We start from the raw sequence: 21,918 nt of genomic DNA on the forward strand, positions 1-21,918 counted from the left end.
AGTTTTCATTTTTTTTCTTAACTTGAACACCGTTCTACGAATTCAGTTCCTGGATTAAGTTCGAACGCCTTGTGCGAGTTGGAATAATCGCAAAATAGCTCTTATAATATAAATTCGTATTTTGACGTGTTCGTTGGCGCTGTCGTCGTCGCTGTTTTAGTTCTCTAAATATTATGTCAGCTGTTAATTGACTACATTTGTTTTTTGCATTTTGTTCTCAGCTCAACCTACTGCGATTCATCAAATGATTATTTAACAAAAGTAGACTTCTCAGGAATCCACGGCTCCGTAAAGCTCTACACCACTCCTGAAGTGCATGTAGCTGACATCACTTACGTTACTTACCATAATTATAACAAAGCCACCATCAAATTTATGACGGAGGTTGAAACAAGCGATAACGGGAACAAAAATGGCATCGTCATGACCTATGAGTTGTTGGACAGGGAGGGAAGGGTTGCTGCTTTTGGGAGTGGGGCAAAGATGTTCAGTGGTGAGATGACAGTGTTTAACCCCACCCTGTGGTGGCCGATTGGTATGAGCGACACGCCGGGTTATCTTTATACACTAAAGGTAAACTTTAAATCAAGGCGTATACGCATGCTCACTATTCTTGACTCCAGGCTTTTACTGGAGCCCTAGTTTTTCGAGGCTGTAGCCAATAATGCTGGATAGAGGCCACTGGCCTTGAAAACGTTTGGATTTATTATGTTTTCAACATGCTAAATTTCATTTTAAGTGTTCTTCACTCTTCTTCTTGTAAAAATGAGACTCTAACAATAGACAAACTTCAGTACTAAAAAAATGGCTGCTGATGGCAGGAGATTGTCGTTTCACCACAATACAGTCAAAGCTTGCCGTTTTTTGAGTGACATCTTTTATAAACGGTCGCCTCTCTTAGGCGAAAACTTGTCCGTTTTTCTAATTGTCTTGGTCAAATCATGCGCTGATGCTTGATGCTTGCAGTTTAGTTCTCTTGTGCTGAACTCGATGATGATAAAATGTTCTAGTAGCTAGTAGTTCAAGTCAGGCGTAGAGACGCCATGGAAACGAAACATTGGACAGCGCCGAAATAATGCAACGGACCGGAGGGATAGAACTTGAAATAGCCTGAGGAAATAAGTAAGAGACGATCATCATCATCATCATTATTACTATCGTTATAATTTTTACTTTTTAATTTCCTCTAACTTTTTTGTAGATTTTAGCGTCATATAAGAACATGTATGATGTATATACACTTCCGGTGGGCTTCAGGACCGTCCGCGTGGAGGGTTCCCGATTCCTCATCAATAACGTCCCTTTCTACTTCAAGGGTTTTGGTAAAATACAGGACAGTGACGTAAGTTTTTTTTCAACTTGTCTGCCCTATTTCTCAACTTGAAGTCTTTATCTCGCACCTTTGCTCAAGAACTGCATGGAAAAAGCCCCAGTAGACAGAGAACCAAACGTTTGTCAAATTTTTGAAAACAAGTTATTCAAACCCAACTTGACAACGGCTTATGAAAATATCTAACGTTTGTTTCTTGTTACAATGGCCTTCACGTTTTCAATATAAATAAAGTGATGAATTAACTGCTTTGAAAAATAACCACGTCAACAAACCGGTGAAATCAGCCACACACGAAGAGGTAGCCTGGGCGTTTGAGGAAGTGGCGGTAGTAGAACACGTTTTGGTGCATTTATAGCAGAGTTCAAATTATGTTTTCTTTTCGGAAAGAAAGGTCACAGTCCCCCAAACGGGAATTTCAATAGTGTCTAACTGTTCCCTTACTACAGATTAGAGGACTAGGCTTTGATTACCCCACTCTGATTAGAGACTTCAATCTGATGAAATGGTTTGGCGCTAATTCCATACGCACAAGTAAACATCCACCTCCCATCGAGCTTCTGGATCTCACTGATAAGCATGGCATCGTGGTTATAGACGAGAGTCCGACAGCCGGATCAAAAAAGATATTTTTGTATGTATACATCGAATTGTGACCTTAGTGAAATTATATTTCCGCTGGGTTCTTAACCAAGCTTAAACTGTCAAACGGGGAAGACGACGGAAGACAAATAAGTTGGCGATTGCTAACGATTACGATCGACCCTCTCAAGCCATGTCTGATTGCCGATTTTTCTTATGCCTTAGCATGTAACCTTTCAACAGCTTAAAACAGTTTAAAAAAACAGGGGGAAAGTTTAAGAAAAAGATTTTCTAAAGTACTAACCCACACAAAAGTTTCATGTTGAGAGCTTACTCCCGCTTTATTGCTGCGTCTCAAGCAAGCTGTTTTTCTCCCAGGAGGGGGAAGGAGGTGTACTCTCTTAGTTTAGTTTAGTTTAGTTCAGTTCAGTTCAGTTCAGTTCAGTTTAGTTTAGTTTAGTTCAGTTTAGTTTAGTTTGGTCTAGTCTAGTCTAGTCTAGTCTAGTCTAGTTTAGTTTAGATTAGTTTAGTTTAGTTTAGTTTAACGCTTTCGCTACAACGATTACAATGATAATGAGAAATGATAACAAAATTCAAGGCATAAAGGTATGTGCGTCCCCAACAGGTGTTTTTTTTTTTAACTGTATTGGTCTGAAAATGGCTATCAATTTGAGGTTCAGGTTTGATAATGGCAATCTATTTAGAGTGGTCCTAGGTCAGAACATTCATGGGTCAATCGACCCTGGAACTAGCTTTCACACGACGCTTAAACGGGGGAATCACTTCACATGCAAATACTTTTTTTGTTTTCTCATACATTCTTCGCAAGAGCCTCCATTCAAAGCGAGAATACGAATGTGGTCTATTTTGGAAGTGAGTTGTTGAACATATATTTTTTTTTTCTGAAAATAGGTAAGGGGCTCAAGAGGCGGGCCGCAAACGGCACAGCAAACACTTTGAGGAGTACCCCTTGGGGATATTCTTGTTCCCGACTCTTTCTCTTCCGTTTTCGTCTTTTTGATTCTCCTCCATGCCAGTTCGTTTGACATGGAATTTCTATTTCTAGGGATTATATATCTGATCACACCGCAAACCGACACCTTGATTTAATGACAGAATTGATACAGCGGGACAAGAACCATCCCTCCGTGGTCATGTGGTCTGTAGCTAGCCATCGATCGGATTCACGCAATGAAAACTTTGCGAAACACCTGAGACGAATGATGGAGTTTACCCGAGAGATGGATATGCAGAGACGCCCTGTAACTTACCTAATTTCATCAGATTACAAGCTGGGGATGGTGGAGGACCCTGTGGTATGTTTTATCAAGAAGTAATAAAACTAAGAGAGTATGTCCCAAAACTTTCCCTAATCCGGCCTGGAATAGAAAGTATGGGTAATACACTCTGTTATCTTGATCGTTTCATGGTCCTAGATGGAACGCCGGATTTCAAAGAACAAAACTGTTTGAGGTCGGTGACGGAGTACGAACTCCATTTTTCCTCTCATAGACAGCCGACCAAGCGCGAGCAATCATGTGTTCCTCTTTCGTCGGATTTTCACCGAGAGAAAGAGTAACAGATTGTGTTTAAACAATTATTACGTCGGGATCGAGATGTTTTTGCCGCAAGAACCTTTCTCCAACTGTCTGTTGTTTAATTATTGGTGTAGAATATATGGCTACAAGTAGAAGTATCGCGATTCCCCTATAGTTCTGTCTTACGCTAGAGACGTCAATATCACGCGGTATTGCCGTCTCACTTTTGCCGTCTGTGATTGGTTCCAAAAGTGTAATTGAACATTGCGACACTGAGCTGGGTTACTCACGTATGCATCAAAATCGAATACGGAATATATTTTCTCCCAACTAACCGTCAATATAATGCGGTATTGCCGACTCAAAATCGCAATTAGTTTATAATATTGCTGAAGAACAACCTGGTAGCCAGTCATCATTGATCTAAAATTTGGTGTCAGTTTCAGAGGGTGTTTCTTTCCTCCATCGTGATCTTGCTCTACCTTCACCTTGCCTCTTTTCACCCAGATATTAAATAATGTAGATTAAGATGTGTAAATGTAGATATGTAGGTGATGTAGTTGTAGATATGGATGTGAATGTAAATGTAAAGGGGTAATAGTGTTCAGTGAACTCTCGGGGAGGAATATTAGAATAATACTTCCCGTTAATTCATACTAACTGTAAGCGCCGGCAGCGTTGCCAGGTGTGGCACCAGTACTTTATTTACCTTCATACATACCTTAACTTTTTTTCACTCGTATTGGAGAGTAGCTGAAAGCTCACTTCTTCAAGTTGAATTAAAAAGAAATACATATACAAAACCAACAAAAAAGGAATATAAATAAAATTTGGAATAGAATGCGAGAGATCTAAATACAAGAATACTTAATTCATTACCTTAACTATTAGGATTAAGTATGTGTTAAACGTGGGCTTGCCTCCTCCTCCTATTAAGTCTGACATTACACAAAAAAGTTAATACCTGAAAACTAATTTTTTTTTTTTTCACAGCTTAAATTCTGCGATGTTATTTCCTTTAGTCGTCACTATGGATGGTACTGGCACCCAGGCAAACCTGACCTAATAGCCAAGTCGTTAGAGGAGGATCTGCGTGGCTTACATAGAGTGTTTGGTAAACCAGTACTTATGGCTGAGTATGGCACCAGCGCTGTTAGCGGAAAACATAAGGTGACCAAGACTAAGACAGTTAAATAGTACAGTCGACCCCATTTGGACCACCGTAAACTGTGTTACCGCCTCTTATCTTCGTCCAGAAAAAAAACCTCATACCGTCATTTTCTTATATGAAGCCGGGGTTTCATTGTACAATTGAACCTCGATATAAGGAAACCTCTCTTGGGTGGATCCCAGCCACATACAAAACTTCTAAATCGTATACCATTAGCGAATGCCATAGTTCAGTATACTAAAGAGGGTTTTGACTATTGTAATAAGACAGTTCAAACTTTGGATGAAATCCTGAACGGTTCAAGCGTTCGATTTTTTCAAAAGAAACTAACAAACCTCTCAGTGTAAAAACTAGTACTAGTTCTGTGTTTCTGTTTCTGTCCCACTGATCTTTCCAAACGAAATGTTAGGTATTTGTCTGGTTTCGACCATGGGAGCATTTGTTAGTGATCATAAATTAAAACGCTTAGATTAAGTTGACTTTCAATTGCAACGGATTTTGTTGCAAATCACATTGAAAATCTACGCCTGTTTTAAACATATGACTTATCAGGTCCAAACCGTTGGATTCTTGAAATGCTAACTGTAACAGTCTAGATAAGCACCAAGCCTTATCACTTACTGACCTTTATCGATTGGATTAGTATAGCGATTTCGTTTCAGCTAAAGTTTTTCTCTATTTATTCCTTACTACAGCAACCATCGTTGATTTACTCAGAAGAATATCAGGTAAAGCAGTTCCTTTAAAACTTTGCATTTTTGACTTATTTGTTTATAACAGTGGTGTTGCCATTTGTTTGATTATCCTGCTGGGAGGGTAGGACCTTATCTGCGAATTTCCGTTGTGCCACCATTATCATCTTTTCGTTCTTTCAGTTTTACTTCGTTATCATTTTCATCTTCACCCTCCCCCATCTTCTTCCCCGTCTTTCTCATCCTTCTCGTCATCTTCATCGTCTGTTCATAGTTATCGTCGTCTTCCTCGTCGTCGTCAGCAGCAGCATCTTCATCGTCACCATCTCTCCTAAGATGGCGCCCTGTAACGCACATGCCATATGCACTGTCTCCATAGGATGCTCATTCTACCCCCATGAGATTAGCTACACGAAGAATATGTGATTAAAAAGTGAGCAATCAATCAAGGTGGTGAATAAGAAAAAAAGGAGTTGTAAAACATCACACGTGCATGTTAACCATAAGGTTATACATAAAGAAAAGTGTCATGGTAGAACTGTGAAGGACATTAATTAACCTGAGTTTATTTTTAATGCTTCGATTCTTAGTTTAGATTATTATGTTACCAATTCTTTTTATCTCACGTTTAATTTTAATATGTCTGTGCTATTAATATTACCAAATATATAGACAATATGTATAGTCTTTTAATTAACATATGGTTTTTATTGATTATGATTTCAGCCTTTAACTGTTATATAGGATAATATATACATGTATAGGGAATATTTATTTTTAACAGCTACACATGGATTTATACCAGCGTTTACTTTGTATTCGCTGATCCATTTTGTAGGATAGAGTCATTCATTTAATTTTGAAAACTTTTTACAGGTAGATACGATGAAGAGATACTTTCCTGTGTTTGACCAACTCAGAAAAGAGTTTTTAGCAGGAGAAATGATCTGGACTTTTGCAGATTATAATGTTCTAGAACGTACGTATTATAACATGACGATTTATCACTAATCAGTCACTCGAGTTTTACAGCAGGGAAGATCACGAGTTAACAGAGAACTTAAACTGCGCTAGAGTCCTTGTACCATCAACTAATCACCTGGCTCATATCTGAGATATAGAGGTTCATCTTCAGAACAGACTTTCTCTATTAACAGTTCCTAAAAATCGTTAAACAGAGCATTTCGCGGCATAAGGGATGCCACTCTCTTTGTTTCACTTCCTTTGAAGCACGAAATGCAAATTACACGTATTCTAGTGATGACAAACTGTTAAATCAAATATTCCGTTTACGTTTACGTCTTTCAATTTTCCAGATTAAAAAAAAACTGAATATTACCTCAACAAAAGAAAAAAGAAGTTTCGAACTTTCTTTTGAAACTGAAACAATTTTCGAACTTCGTTTCGAAAACGAAACAAACTTTTTATAGTTGCATGACGGTCTGTCAGTTGTTTACACTTACTGGTTGATTAACAAGTAAAGGTGAGGGTGGAAAGGCCCACGCATGCCAAGAACTTTTGTGTTCACAAATTAAACATACAAGACAGAATACTGATCAAATACGAAACAGCTTCAAATTTTTTGCACGTTATTTTCCCTTCAGCTAACGAACTCATGTCAGCTAACACCAAGGGTCTGTTAACTCGTCAAAGGCAACCAAAGGCTTCAGCGCATGCTCTCCGGCAGAGATACCAGCACTTGGCCATGGACGCGCATCCACGATTCACTGGTGACGAGTTGCTGGACATCCTGATAAGATTTAAGCCTCACCATGGTAACGAGTACCCCATCACTTTTAAACATCATCGGTTGCCTGCTTTGATACGAGAGGAAAGAGTTAATACCACTATACGGAAACGCTCCGCCGTAGACGATACAACCGCATTCTACGGAGCTAATTAGCAAAACACTGACGTTTACTAACGATACAACGTCCCGATGGCATTGGATAACTAAGCGCAGAAACGTAGTGCCTTAGCGAGTTATAAAACTACAGGAGGCCCCTAGGAGCGGCCACGGGCCATTTTCGCTCAAATGTTTTCTTGAATGTTGCAGCCCGTAAGAGGTGACGTGGCCAAATTTACATACGCCTTGTATGTCAATATTGGCATGTGCAATCGTATTTTGCTGTCGAAGTCCTAAGTTATGGCAAAATATTCGAAAGAATGACCACCCCTCTTTCTTTTCCGAGAAAATAACTAGAGACCCATGCCTTAATATTCTTGACCGCTTGTTCTTTGGACGTTTAGGGGCAACTCACTTTCAGACGAATTTAATCGTTTTTTGGGCAATCGGATTGGCCGTCGATTTATTTTATGTGAAAAGATTTAAATAAATATGAACGTACTTGCAATTATTACTTTTTTAAAACTTTTTGAAGTATTTGTTCTGTAAATAGGACATCTAATAAAGGTACACTAACTATTTAACGTTCCCACTCTCTCACTGACCACCATTTTTAAGCTTGTAGGTTCTGTTTACAAGGAGGAAGGGTAACCCTAGTGCTATGGTTACCCTAGCAGGAGGGTTAAAGACAGCCCGTGTTTACAAGCAAAATTTCACAGGTAGGGTCACCCAAAATTGTAAAATTGGCCTGAAGACCATTCACCCGAAACATTTTCGGTTTCTATGTGTGAGGGTATTGAAAGCTGGGTCGTACCCGTTCCGCCATTTTGAGCCCTCTTTTCAACTTTTCAAAGAGTCTGGAAACAAGTAAAAAGTTGTCCCGGGTAGGCGAGGTATCCCCAGCAAGGCGTTGTCAAGACCTTGGCGCTAGGGTAACCCTAGCGCCCCAATTAATTAGAGTTATCCTGGTGCCAGGGTAACCCTATCTGCCTTGTAAACACGTCGCGTAAAAAAGGAAGGAAAGTGCGAGTGCTAGGGTAACCCTAGCGCTAGGGTATTGTTATCAGTACTTGTTTGTATTGAAATAATTGCATGTTGTTTTGTTAATTGTTGTCCTGCCGCTTTTGCTCGAGCGGATAGGGAGAAATCGCATGTTATTAGACCGCTAGCGCTAGCTTATAAACCGTTTCTAAGCGCCTAACAGTGTTGAACATAGCCATGAGGCCTTTGCTAGCAAGGACTAGTAGTAATACTAGTAATGGCCGAGGCTTAGAAATTGAAAAGATGTCATGTACGGGCGCATTGTAGGAAGAGGGAGGGAAAGATTTCCTCACAGCCCCTGACATTAATTATGAATACATTTTGCGATGCATATATATAATGTATGGGACTGTGCAGAAATCTTTCCAAAAGTCCTTCTGCCATTATCACTTGACCAAGTTTCCTTATGTGGTCCTGAACGGCATGAAACTGGAATTACCGAATCCCTGTCAACTGCCAGCAATGCATCTTGACGCTTTCCGTTGTTTGTGGCCAGCGTTCACTGCCAGTAGTGGTAAACATACATGTTGCAGCTGTTCCCTTGGTGTGAACTCGGCTTCTTATGTTTTTGAGTTACCTGCAAGCTTGCTACCAGTTACTTTATCAGTGAAATAGACATCGAGAAGCATTGTAATCTCTCCTTCTGCAGAAGCGAGATGAGTTTGAGGTAACTGAGGTTTCATTTCTATCCATTTCGTAGGCAAAGGTTTAGTCACTAACGTAGCAATAATAAATTGTATTCGAGATTGAATGGAAAGGTGCCGCACTTTCCGGAGGTAATTGTGCAGATCTAAAGAACTTGAATGAAGTGAAAGGCAGACTTTAGGAAGATCTGACTTTTGATATGAATGTTTTTTTGCTTTATTGTCATTATTTTTTTTGAAATAGCTTGGACTTTTGTCTTGATCGATAGTAAGTATGTCATCGCGAATTGAAATAAGTGCATTAATTTTTTCGTCGATCGATAGTAAGTCTACTATCGAATCAAAACGCTTTCGCTTAACATAGCATCTTTCCTGTGATGTCACTTGTTGTCGATTTGGTGGCCTTTTTCGATTTGTTTCGTTGAAGATGGATATTATAGCTGCTGAAACTCGATCGACATATTGTTTGGAAAGGCAGCGCTAGCGGCAAATTGATGGCAAAAATGTAAGCCTGCAATTAGGTTCAGGTATAAAAAGTTTGTATTTTAACAATAGTTACAGGATGCTTGCAAGCTTTACTCATAAAATGATTCGTTAAGAGTCGATCGTGAACATGTTAGCAAGCTTGGCTTGCTGTTGTTTATAAATGTATGAAAAAAATTAACCTCCGTAAGCCGTGAGCTAATATTTTTGTTACTTCTAAGTTAAGGTTTAATTTTGAGCCCTGAATTAATCCACGAAAAAATCTGTTTAAAGTATTCTTTCTATATATATTTGCATTTTCTACCACAGTTATCGAATGAGATACCGTATTCTTTTTATTTTTTATCTCATGCTCATGTTTTTAGTAGAATTTTGTTGTAATAAAAGAAAAATAGTTTATGCATATTGATATGGGCTTAGATATGCAAATGACTTTATATTGTGGACTCTTGAAAAATAAATTAATATTTTAGGTTAGCGACACGAATGCACTTTTTCTGCCACCTGGTCAGAATTAAATATATTTTATAGAATTTTAATTTTATATATACAAATAAACCACGAGTGGTATGTAAAATTTGAATAAAATAAAAAGTAAAGAAGTCTTCATGCCATAATTAAATCTTGTGTAATAAGGAAATATTGAAAAGTTTGATTTAATTGCCTACCTTGTATTTGGTTTTCAGACTCATTAAGTTTATCCAAAAACATAGTGCTTAGTCCCCTTGTGGTTATGTAGCAGTATCAACAAACAGCTTTTTAAAAATTGTGAATCTCACTATACAGGAAACAGACTAAGCTGTTACTGCACTCAGACAGGACCGGCCGTCGATTATAAATAAAAAAGAGATCTCTAGTTGTCTCTTAATGGTAACCCCATCCCCCTCCCCCCTTTAAGATGTTGTCTTCATTGCCTAGCTCCCATTCTATCAGAAGTAAAATAAAAAAAAAAATCAAACCTCCCTGTGCTTTTACTAGCTGATTGCCAACAGTATTTAAATAATACCATCTCAAATTTGCAGGCCAGTTAATGATGTTCACCAGATAGGTGGTATTTTATATAAGTCCCCTATCCCGACCCATGGTGGGTCCCTCTCAAGTACACTAGTTGTAATAAATACCACTTCCATTATAATCTTCAATTTTAGGCCACTTTCCTGGGGTACTATATAACGTAGTTAATAACTTACTGCTGGCTGTTGCAAACATGGCTATCTCAAGCCCTGGTGGACAAGAAACTCATGTACATGTATAAAAATGACAAGGAGATGCAATTTACAATATTATTAATACAACTTTATTTAACGTGGTCAGTATACACTAAGCTAAAAATACAGCTAAGATAGCTAAAGCCAGTTTACTGGTATGCCACGATACACAAAACACAAATTAAATTTTAAAATATTTTCAACTCCAGAAGAATTTTTGGATATCAAATTCAACCTTTTAGTAATTTAGATTCTTCAATGTAAATGTATGCCCTGTATTTTTTTGGGTGGTGAGATTCACTTGTTGGTACAGTGTAACTGTAGGTTCAAGATAAAGAGTTTCTGGGTAATTTTTGGTTTAAAAAGGAAACTGAAGATATTAGTTTTCCAGGTTTAGCATTATACGTGCATATTAGGTCTGCACATTGACAATTAATGGAGCTTAAAGGTATTTTGTGGTGTTAAATCATGGCTTCATCAGCACATTTCCACCATTAAGATGCACCAGGGTGTCAGTCTTCTCAACAACAACAACATGTCAGTGACATGATTGTATTTTTTTTATTGCAGAGTTCATGTATGCACATGGAATGTCAAGGTAACACAGCCACCAGATGAAGACTTCAGAGCTTTTTTGCGTCTCGACAATGATCAAGAACTCCCAGATATTGTTGCTGTTGGGTTAGTTGTTCAAACCCTTTTTGGAAATACAACTGTTCTGTTTGTCTAGCTAATTTGTGTCAACCTTGAATAGTATTAAAGCAGTAGTGGCTGACACATCAAGTACATGTAACATTTAATTTCAGACCTCAATAAAGGGGTGAACTCTTTTTACAAGGGGAAGCCTTACAGAGATTTAGAAAGGGGAGATGATAAATTTCCAATAAACAAATTACTTTTTAATTTCTATCACCCTACCTAAAATGATGATGGTGAATTGATGACAATGATGGAGACTGCAAGACGCCTTAAACGGATCACTAAATCAGATATGAGAAGTAGGTTATAACTACATTTCATTCAGGATGTTACAAGCATAGAACGACAACGAGCACATCCGAATCCCCAATGAGAATCAATCCCACGGCCATGATTGATCTGCACACCAGTTGGTTGTTTAACCTGACTGAGAAGGAGACCTGTGGCTAAGTGTGTGTGGGGGGGGGGGGGGGGGTAAATGATCTTTACAAAATACACATCTTGCAAAATTTTAGTCAAATATCTAGGATTTTGCAGTCTCAAACTTAATTTTTGCATGGGCCATCTTAGAATTTTATTCATTTTGGAAGCCCAAGAAAGTCTCAGTCACTTGCAGCAGCAATGCTAGTCTCATTGGATTTCCAAATTGTCATTTGCCATTCCTAAATTTTGAGCTCACATAATATTTATACTTCTGAGAACCATGTATAAAGTCATTGGGTTGTGTTTTACTGGTAACTGTTTTAAACTAACAGTTTACGTGTAGCTTTTTTACTCTAGCTCAAACTAATGCTACAGCTGTAATTATAAGTTAGATCTATGTTACTCTATGAATTCAGTCTGTTTTTAATCAAGTATCTGAACTTTTAGCTTGCAGGAAGTTGATGCTAAACCACAGTCTTTACTAATTGAGTATATAAAAGAAAACTCTTGGGTGAAGATACTACAGGCATATCTTGGTGCATATGGTCTGGTCAAGGTACATAAAATAATAATTTATTGGACTAAGTAAATTTTGTAACAGATGTCATATATTACTTTCTGTAGTTGTAAATCATACCATGGAATCTAATGCTTTACTTCCAACAAATGTCTGTCATCTACATGTACTGTACATGTATCAATACCCCTGCGACCACAAGGTCTGACACCTGACTTTTAGTTGTAGCTGGTCATAATAATTTGTAATAATAATGATAACAATAATTGTAATAATTATAGTAATAATCAGAATTTTTTCCTGCAGCTCAAGTCCATCCGCATGCTTGGGATGGTGCATCTAGTGGCTGTTCATACAAGACATCTTGCATTTGTTCGTGACATAAGGCCTGGTTATTGCAAAACAGCCCTACTTGGCCTTCTGGTAAAGAAAAACTTTGACTCTATACTAACTAATTACCTCTGTCTTTTATGAATATTTTGAGAGTGTGGATAGCTAAACTTAGTAGCGAAAGCATACACTATTAACAGGGGCACCCAACAGATCATTTCTGTAAATTATCTGTTTGGAAGGCCCTCAATCCCCTACAATTTTCTAAAGGGAATTTTCACCTCAAACTTTCGTGATATGGGAAATTTAAGGCCAAGTGTTTTCGAATTGATGAAAATGTTGTTTCGGGTGCTGAAGAAAGGTCAGCTAAGATTTTCGGAAAGGAAATAAGACCTAAGGTTCGATAAGGTTTTCAAGGAATGGACAAAGATGCCCTAGTAATTTCGAAAAGACTCAGGTAGCCCTAGAATGACCGAACAGATAAAAATATGATAGCGCGGCCTAAAATGAACTTACAGAGCTTTAAAGGCACTCCAGATAGCCTAAAATAGCGAATTCTGTCGTTGGGTGCCCCAGTGTATTAATAACACTAGTGCTAGGCCCCTCTTCTATGAATTACCCATTGTGCTCTACTCTTCTCCCACCAGTGTTATTGTAGATTGAAGCCCAGAGTTATCACCTAATTTGTGAGATAAATTAGTTTATTGTTGTTTTGAGGGTTTTTCTGACTTCTGTTGATCTTTCAGTCTTCCCCCACAAAACCAACGGTCCTTGTGGTCTTAAAATTTGATCTGGTATCTGATCGAGGGACACTGTTTAGTTTTCCTTCAACTATTAACTTAACACTCAGTAAACAAAACCAATTTGGAATTTTTTTTTTTTTTTTTCACCTCTTTTGGTTTCAGGGTACCAAGGGAGCAGTGTCATTGCGATTTACTCTTTATGGACAAAGCTTCTGCTTCATTAACAGTCACTTCTCTGCTCATGCTGAATATGAAGAACAAAGGAATCTGGTAGTACATCCAGTATGTTTTTTTCTGCACTTAATTAAATAGTTTTAATATGATAAGTAAACAAATAATCTTTTTTTTTCTGATACTAACCAGTATCTGTCTGATCACGAGTACAACAGAAAATGCAGTATTGTTTAAAGTACTTGAAAACAAATCTTAATACCAAAAGTATTAAAGTGATTTTGAGCAAGTCAACAACAAAAAATGGTCCACAAACCTCTCTGTTATATCCTGCTCCAAAAGCTAAAAGCCTGTCAATTCTGATCATTGCCTTGACCACATTATAGCCATACATGTATTTAGGTGACTGAAAACATTTTTTGCAAAGGGCTTGAACCTTCCTGGTTCACAACACATCAGGGCACATTTGTTTGTTAGTGTTGCACAGCACGCTTTGTTCTCACTTTTGGTTGCCTCATTTTGTGTCTTTTGAATTGCTCTCTCTACAGGAATATGAAAGTATAAGTCAGAGTTTGACGTTTGCAAATTGTACACCACAAAAAGCTATGGAACACAGGTATGAGTAACAGTGACTAGGAAGAATTTTCTCACAAGCATGCCAAAAGGATTGGTTATGTGTACATTCACAGGTGCTCAGTCAAATTTTTTGTTCTTTTGACAGCTATGTGTTTTGGCTGGGTGACCTGAACTACAGGATAAATGAAACTATTGATAATATTAAAGGGCTTTGTGGAAAACAAGAATACTCAGCATTATGGCAGCATGATCAGGTATTTACATCTACATGTAATTCATAATTTTATGAAATGTGCTGTAACTCAAACACAGTTCCATACTGCCGGAAATTCGGTTCTAAACACAGATCCAAACACAAACACAGTTCCATATGGAAATTGATCAGATTAATGTTATATTGTATGTAAATGTCTTTTGGAGAGTTCATAAGTTCATTGTCAGATTGTTTGAAAATGTGCATTTACAACAGACAGTGGAAGTTTAAGACAGTTTCCGTTGTAGGTAAAAAATATCTTTGGTTAAAAAGAAGTTGTAACAGCAAAAACAACATCTAGACTTGCATCAAAATTCGGGGACTGTGTTTTATGTCATCACCAACTGTCTCACTCACCCAACTATACCATCTTACAGTGTACATGTAATTATAGTATGATACCAGAAGCATGTAACTTACAAATGTAAGTTCATATAATATGCTTCTGATGAGCTCTTAAATGTTGTTGAGATTGCATGAATTTTCTGGCTCCTACAGTGTATGCTGGCTCCAGATACCTGTTACTCACACACACTAATAAAACGAAAATAATAACCTCTGGCACCCAGTGTAGCAGACTGACTATTTGTACACATAAAATGGAACTTGGCAATATCGCATCAGTATTGACTTCAATGCAACCATTGACAGCTACTAAAAACTACTTATTCTTGTTTAACACACCTTGTGAGTGTATCTAGTATTTTTAACTTCAAGAAATGTTTTGATTGACCTAAGATATGGCTAAAATAATTATTTCTCTGATAAGCTCTTACAAGGTCAGAAAGATGGCAAATGCTTTGTAAACTTCCATGAAGGAGAACTTAAGTTTCCACCAACTTACAAATACAACCCTGGTACAAATGAGTGGGACACAGAAAGGTAGGTTATACATGTATGAGGCTGTTTATGTAAACATTTTTACAGGATTGATTGGGCTTAACAAAACACACTTAGTTAGCAGCCTAATTAATCACTGAGCTAAAACTAACTCTAACAGTCCAAGGATCCTATGTTTGGGAGGCCTTATCATTAGGATGTTTGCATTTGAGATAAATAATAATAATAATAATAATAATAATAATAATAATAATAATAATAATAATAATAATAATAACATGATGATAATGATGACGACGACGACGACGACGATAGACATTTCAAAAACACGGCACAACATTTAAGTTTGGAAGACATGTTTCGGATACTTCAGTATCGATCGTCAGTTCAAGGATGTTTACAAGTTTTTTACCAAATGTAAAGCATGTAACAAAGAAGTGTTGATTATACAAGTACACTGTAAGTTGTAGAAATAATAATAAAGCGGATACAAATCTGACAAAATATTACATAATACTTAAGGGATACAACAACAATAGCGAATACAAATGACGGGGTACGGAAAAAAATCTATGAAATTGTTGCGTAATGCTAAAGCAGTACAATGAAATACTTCTATGAAAAACGAAAAAAAAACTTAGTAATGACTAACATGAAAGATGAAAATTAAAGTAAGAGTGTTAAATTTAATTTCCATCTTTCTTGTTCTTCATTGCTGCGTTTTTGTTTTGTTTTGTATTTTTGGTGGGGAGAGGGGTAGAGTCGAGTATCGGGTTTTACACTATTGTAAGATCGAGAACGAACTTTCTGCAGTGGGAAATACCGTAAACCTGCCTGGACAGACAGAGTTCTGTGGCAAACGTCAGAGGAGAAGAAAAATACTTTCCAGCTGGAGTGTTACACCTCACAGCAGTCATACCTCACCAGTGATCACCGGCCTGTTGGGGCTACGCTCATGGTGGACCTAAATGTAAGCTATTTTTTTGGATACTCGCTTTACTATTTTTAAGAAAGTTTAGAGACTGCTCGTAGTCTACTTATTTTTAGGTGTTGTTGTAATTGTTCCTCATTAAAATAAAATATTCGCGGTCATTCAACCAATTGTATAGCTGCATTGCGACTTTATCTTTATTTGGTAAGTCATTCCAATTGTTTTGTTCATCTTTTAGGTGACCCTATGTTTTCGGCAAATAGGCGGAGCAAATATTTGTCTTCCAAAGCCGTTTTCGTTCGGCCAGTTTTGCAAACGTAGCCCGATATGACCGTAAACTGCAATTACCTCTTAATACGAAAACATTTACCATGAAAATAGCAATTATTTCTCCTGTTTTGCACCTGGCTGAATAATAAAGTAGGAAATATTTGGGCTGCTTTGACCTTAAGTACTTCAACTGCCGTAAAACGTAGTGTTGATCAATCGATCACTAGACATACATGTACTTTACAATTTAACAACCTACATTAATTTTGCACTTGGCAGTGAAGATGCGGTTCGCCTTGTTTTTTCGTATTAAAGAGTTTTTGACTGACTGCTCTTAAGGGGGTAAGATTTTTTTCTTTTCATTGGAAGCCTGAGTTTTATCGTTCAACGGTAGTGTCACCTTTATTTAGAATTACACTATTTCCAAAACCTCTCTTTTATTTTATCATTATCATTAAGGACTCGATCTCGTCGATGGAGGACCCCATCTCATGGAAGTTAGACCTTATGAGTCTCCCTTGGTATGGAAACGAGGTTAGTAACTAAATTCTGCTCAGTAAGAACTTGTATTTTCACTCAGGAAAACTGCGAAAGTCAAAGGAATTTAAAATTATTACCGCTGAAAAGTACTATTAAATTTAATTTGTTGTTGTTGTTGTTGTTGTTTTCTAGGATGGCTTGTGTGTATACGTTGTGAAGAATTACAAGACCTACAGTTGGGATTGGATTGGCCTTTATCGGGTTAGTGATTTGGTCTTGTGTTACACGAAGTTTTGTTTGTTTGTTTGATTATGGCAACACAATGGCAACTAAGCTATTTTACAGCTGGAAAAAAAATCGTCGTGACACCACCACCTAGCCAATTATACCAAGATTATGCAACGACATAAGGCAACGTATTTCTAATCAGTTGCAAGGCGTAATGACGAGTTCGCTCGTCATTACGCCTTGGTGTGTAGAAACTATAAAGGTCGCAAAACGGGCTGCCAGCATGTTGGTTCTGATTGTAAATGCAAGGTGCAAAAATTAGTTTGTGGTCAGTCAGTGTAGACGAGGCCGGTTTTTTTTTTTTTTTCTCCAAAGTATTTAACTTCCACTCAATATTACTCAGCTTTTACGAAACAAAATGTCATACATGTACGCAGGGGACTAAGGAGAGACTGCAGGTACCAACGCATTAGATACAGGGAAAACTAGAGCAAGAGATAGTACTGACTCCCATCCGTGTCCCCTATTGGTAGAGGTCAACAGAGGGTCTTCCCTGGGCTTTTTTTATTATTATTATTATTTTACACGTAAATAAAGTTTATCTGGCTATGGAAATTTGAGCGGATTCGGATTCAATAAGAAAGGAGAGTCATCAAGAGTGCTTGAGACTTCCCAATCGATATTTGTGATTCTGGTGACCCCACGAGAGTCGCCTTTTTTACCCCTTTGGAAAGTGTAGAGACTCGGTCTCGTTCAAAGGGAAAGTATCACGAAACGAAAAATTTGATGTCATTTCAAAACCCAAAAATGTTTGTCTGTCAGCAGTAACAAAGAAATAATTGTCAAGTGTGTTATAAATTATCACCGCAGTGCAATAAAATTGTCGATTAGTGCCTTTGGCCAGAGACAGAGTAGGTCGGAATGGACTGAAACTTGAAAAATGTTAGGCTAATGCTTTTCAAGTTCTCGCATTTTTGTTTCCAAAATGCGCTAGAACAGATCACGAGTTGTTTCTTTCAAGAATATTGAGTTTATTTCTTTCCTCTCGTCATTCTAGCTGGTTGAAGGTCTTGTTTCATCATTTTTAATAAAAGTTACCGAAAACCCCATGAGATTTCCCCTTTAACCCTTTAACTTTTTCAAAATAACGCAAATGCCTTATCGTAGGTGGGCTTCCAACACGTGTACGATTATGAAATGTACGAGTGGGCCGTGGGGGATGGGGACGAGTATGGAGAGAATGGCTGTGCGGTGCTGTTCGATTGTCTGCCCGAGGAAGCTGGACATTATGTTATGTGCTATTACAGCTATAGACTGGACTGCATTATCTCCGTCAGCGACTCATTTGAGGTAAGATACCAGAGCTGAGTGCGTATTGCATGGGGTAAAGAAAAATCTTCATCAACGGTATTGGTTTGATGTAAGCAATAGCCAAACGTCTCTTACCCTAACCCTACCCCCCCCCCCCCCTCCGCTACCCTTTTGCCTACCATCGACTGTTGGATTAGTAATAATGATAGCATTTAATAATGTTTATTAATTGATATTGCGCAAATTAAAATACTACATCAAATGCGCATCACATTAAAACTAAACTACCAACTAGGGTTAAAACCACGACAACAAACGCCAAGAAAAACGTCACCTGACGATTTAAATTCATGTTATTTGAACTACTTCGCGATTACTTCGACTCTTTCAACTTGTGCAATGTGATCGAACTATGCAAAATTACTAATTGGTAGGAATAGCGTTGGGAGAACAGAAATTTATCTCCATTTGCTCCGTTGTTTTTGCCCATTAAACTCACTATTTTGTGTCGTTCTCGCTGCCATCGCAGTTGGCGTTGCTTCAGTTTCCTATTGCAGGTCGTGGCTGATCAACTTGGAGAAGGAGGTTTCCGCTTTTCATAAGTACCATAGTTTTGTTTCTCCCCTGAATGGGGTGGGGGCGGGGGAGCTAGGTTGTCCATCAATTCGTGGCCTGTTCCAGGTGTTCAAAAAGTGGAGAGTGGCGAAATGAAAATTGAAACGCGAACGAATAATAGAAGCGAGGAGACTGGAGAGAGAAGGCACCCTCTTTCCCCAGTCTCTTCTCCTTTTTTTCCGGCTCCACGCACGGTGGGGAGCGGTGCGAAGTAAATTGCGATGCATCTGAACGCCTGGGATAGGCTTTCAATTCGCGGGTACCCATTTAAACGATTGAGTGGAAAGGGTTGAGTAAACGTTCTCCTACTCATACCGGAGGCGTGGTCACAACTCGACGATTTGGCTAGATTCGAACTATAAGACCTATAAAGACCTATAAAGCTTTCAAAGGGCCGCGTCTGATATAGTACGTTATTTTTTTCGTTTGTGTGTGCTAAATCTTGAACTGAAATCCTGACAGATTCTTCCACCACGAGATGAAGATAAGGATCCGGTGGAGGTTCAGGTTGAACAGCCAACAGAAGATGTGTAAAAACAGCAACAACAACAAAGTTTTGACTTGTTTATAGCGAAGTTCGCGGTGCAATCCAACCCACAGGGAACCCCATTTTGTTTGTTTGTTTGTTTGTTTGTTTGTTTGTTTGTTTGTTTGTAAACGTCCTAAGTAGTTATTTGGACACGGACAGCTATTGAAAGATCCAGAACCAACGCATTTTGGAAAGTGTTCGTAGCTGTTGAGATTACTAACGAACGTTTCCGAAGATACGGATTGTTAGTGTCCATTCCTTCCAACCTTGATGGCTACCGCAGGCATGATTTTCCATCAAATTTTGCCTGCGCGTTTCTTCACTTATGTGAAAGGTTCCCTACTGTATCGAAACTTGGGTGTCAATTTATGCCCCTAAAAGTGACAAAGAAGTAATATATAAAAGATATTTTGTGATGTTATTGCGACACATCTAAAGCTAACGCAAAATAGAATTTTAGTTTCTTTACAGATTGAAAATAACGGGATGTTTTGCCGCCAATGGTTTTAATTTATCGCGAAGATGTTCATGTAACTTTGAAACATTAGGTTTTGTATATTTGGATTGTCCTCAAGGTCATATTTTCCCTAAGTTAGGTGTTGCTATTGTTGCAATTACTACTCGTTACTGTGGGGGTAGGAGAGAGGCCTCACGCTCGCCACACGCGCGAGGTCTGTCGTACTTGGGGAAAATTTTGTGACGTTGCAATATACTCGCCTCCTATTCTACGCCGGCAGATCACGTGCTTTGGGTTCGTCAAGGGTAATCGATAAATGGCGAAAGGATCCGTTGTGGGTGATCCATGTTTAATGAATTTCCTGTCAAAACATTACGTGTTTTAATAACGACAACATCCGTAATCAGTTCTGGCAGTTTTATGTTTCTAAATCTTTTCAAGTAGTCATAAGTGTTGTAGATAGCATAAGTGTCGTATTGTTAGTAGCACAAGAATTGCACTGAAGTGTAAGTAGACTAGTATAAGTTCACTAGAAGACAGCGTTATTTCTGTAAGTAGTGCGGTCATTGTAAGTACTTTTAGTTTTGTAAGTATAGTAAGTATTGTTAACAATGTAGATATAGTTATTTTAGTTAGTATTGTAGGTAATGTTAGTAGAGTTCAGTATTGTAAATGACGTGTCATGTAAGGCAAATAAAAATTGTTAAAAAAAATCTTTTCAAGTCCCAAGGAAATAAGAATTAATGCCAGACTGATGGTGCAATGAAACAGTTCGGGCATTCGCTCAGTCATAAATACACATTGTCCTGATTAAACAAATCAGCCTAAGCATTTGAATTCTTTCACTAAATGGGACAATCAAAAATGCGGTTTATGCGTGGTTCAATTCTTGCTTTAATTACTTCCCCTCCCCTTCAACTCTTGGGACAAAGTCGGCCCTTTCTGATACCAGCTTTTATCGATTGCCCACACCGGGCGAAACTGAAGCCAGCAACCAACGCATTTGATAGTATTCATTTAATAATTACAAGCTTGTTCCTGTAAAAAAATACTCAGAGACAGAGGAATACGTATATTGTACATACTCTGTGAGAAATGTAAGTGATTCCGTTCATTTTTACTAATGCGAAAACGCTTGATGAATTTGTAGGTTTTAAGCAAATGCCGAACAGGAGTAACATTTCTATATTACTGAATAGTCTTAGTTGAGAGTACAAGTTATGATTTAAACACAAATAAGGTAGGCAGATATTTTAATGTAAGACGATATACTGTAATAAACTGATGTGTATAAAGCTGTTAATTCAGTTAAGTAAAAAATAAAAGTAGGACAAAATATGGTGAGTTTGTTTCAGTGGTACTATTTCTAAAGAGAGAAATTATGACTTACGAGTAGTACGTTTGTCGTGTTCGTCCGTAAAACATCCCAAACGAGTCGATGGCGATCCATAGCGAAAGACAATCCTGCGTGTAAAAGGCATGAAAGTGGCACGGTGGAAGCAGCTCACAAATTGACTTGACAAATAAAAAGCCAGAAATGTTCTGGCAAATCAGGGGCGGGAAAATCTAAACCGTCTTGGAACTGTCACTGATAAGGTAGGTCCCCAGTCTCAGGAGTTTTACACCCGTCTTTTCTCTTCGTCTCGCTCCGTGCGTCTGACCCTGGGCCGGTCTCCAATGGTCTCCAAGCATGAAAACGCGTATGAACAACACCATGGAGACGAGTTTGCAGTATATGGAGAATAGGCCTTGTAGTCGTGGTTTTTATAGGAATTCTGGTGGTATTGCATTTTGTTTAAAAGGGGTGATGGAGATTTCTTTCCAAAAGCAAACAGACGTGAAAAAGTCAGATTTGATGTTAACAACTTCTGACAAGAAAATATAACGTGATCATGTTCTCTTGCTTCGTCAAGGGAACTCGCATTTCATTCAATTGTTACGAGGGTAGATCTTTTAAGTTTCCGGTTCTCTTTTTCCTAGTGAGGGAACTGCCTACAACCAACTACAGAT

The 21,918-nt window shown here is 38.1% G+C and overlaps 2 protein-coding genes and 1 long non-coding RNA gene across 10 annotated transcripts in view; 2 read left to right on the top strand and 1 right to left on the bottom strand.

Moving 5' to 3' along the window:
• LOC146476569 (beta-glucuronidase-like) overlaps positions 1 to 7,743 on the top strand; it is a 34,186-nt gene extending 26,443 nt beyond the window's left edge. For all 4 annotated transcript variants that reach the window (XM_085114442.1, XM_085114443.1, XM_085114444.1 and 1 more), the window contains 8 exons: positions 222 to 573; positions 1,202 to 1,342; positions 1,780 to 1,964; positions 2,979 to 3,228; positions 4,444 to 4,620; positions 5,317 to 5,349; positions 6,190 to 6,292; positions 6,918 to 7,743. In XM_085114442.1, the coding sequence (XP_084970568.1) occupies positions 222 to 573; positions 1,202 to 1,342; positions 1,780 to 1,964; positions 2,979 to 3,228; positions 4,444 to 4,620; positions 5,317 to 5,349; positions 6,190 to 6,292; positions 6,918 to 7,216 (1,540 nt within the window). In that variant the 3' untranslated portion in view covers positions 7,217 to 7,743. The remainder of the gene's footprint in view (positions 1 to 221; positions 574 to 1,201; positions 1,343 to 1,779; positions 1,965 to 2,978; positions 3,229 to 4,443; positions 4,621 to 5,316; positions 5,350 to 6,189; positions 6,293 to 6,917) is intronic.
• Positions 1 to 21,918, bottom strand: part of LOC146476560 (uncharacterized) — a 116,667-nt gene that overhangs the window by 91,766 nt on the left and 2,983 nt on the right. The window lies entirely within an intron of this gene.
• Positions 8,651 to 21,918, top strand: part of LOC146476570 (inositol polyphosphate 5-phosphatase K-like) — a 40,551-nt gene continuing 27,283 nt past the window's right edge. The window contains exons 1-13 of one of the 4 annotated variants that reach the window (XM_085114447.1): positions 8,651 to 8,867; positions 11,106 to 11,216; positions 12,105 to 12,213; positions 12,481 to 12,597; positions 13,410 to 13,529; positions 13,967 to 14,034; positions 14,140 to 14,248; positions 15,017 to 15,129; positions 15,901 to 16,057; positions 16,748 to 16,822; positions 16,961 to 17,029; positions 18,164 to 18,346; positions 19,385 to 21,252. In XM_085114447.1, coding sequence (XP_084970573.1) covers positions 8,857 to 8,867; positions 11,106 to 11,216; positions 12,105 to 12,213; positions 12,481 to 12,597; positions 13,410 to 13,529; positions 13,967 to 14,034; positions 14,140 to 14,248; positions 15,017 to 15,129; positions 15,901 to 16,057; positions 16,748 to 16,822; positions 16,961 to 17,029; positions 18,164 to 18,346; positions 19,385 to 19,456 — 1,314 coding nt within the window. In that variant the 5' untranslated portion in view covers positions 8,651 to 8,856 and the 3' untranslated portion in view covers positions 19,457 to 21,252. Of the gene's footprint in view, positions 8,868 to 11,105; positions 11,217 to 12,104; positions 12,214 to 12,480; positions 12,598 to 13,409; positions 13,530 to 13,966; positions 14,035 to 14,139; positions 14,249 to 15,016; positions 15,130 to 15,900; positions 16,058 to 16,747; positions 16,823 to 16,960; positions 17,030 to 18,163; positions 18,347 to 19,384; positions 21,253 to 21,918 lie in introns of those variants that run through there. The other 3 variants (XM_085114448.1, XR_014865601.1, XR_014865602.1) reach the window with 3 other exon arrangements.

This window comes from Pavona decussata, unplaced genomic scaffold (genome assembly GCF_977016875.1).
Source record: "Pavona decussata unplaced genomic scaffold, jaPavDecu1.1 SCAFFOLD_76, whole genome shotgun sequence".
Taxonomy (NCBI): Eukaryota; Metazoa; Cnidaria; class Anthozoa; order Scleractinia; family Agariciidae; genus Pavona; species Pavona decussata.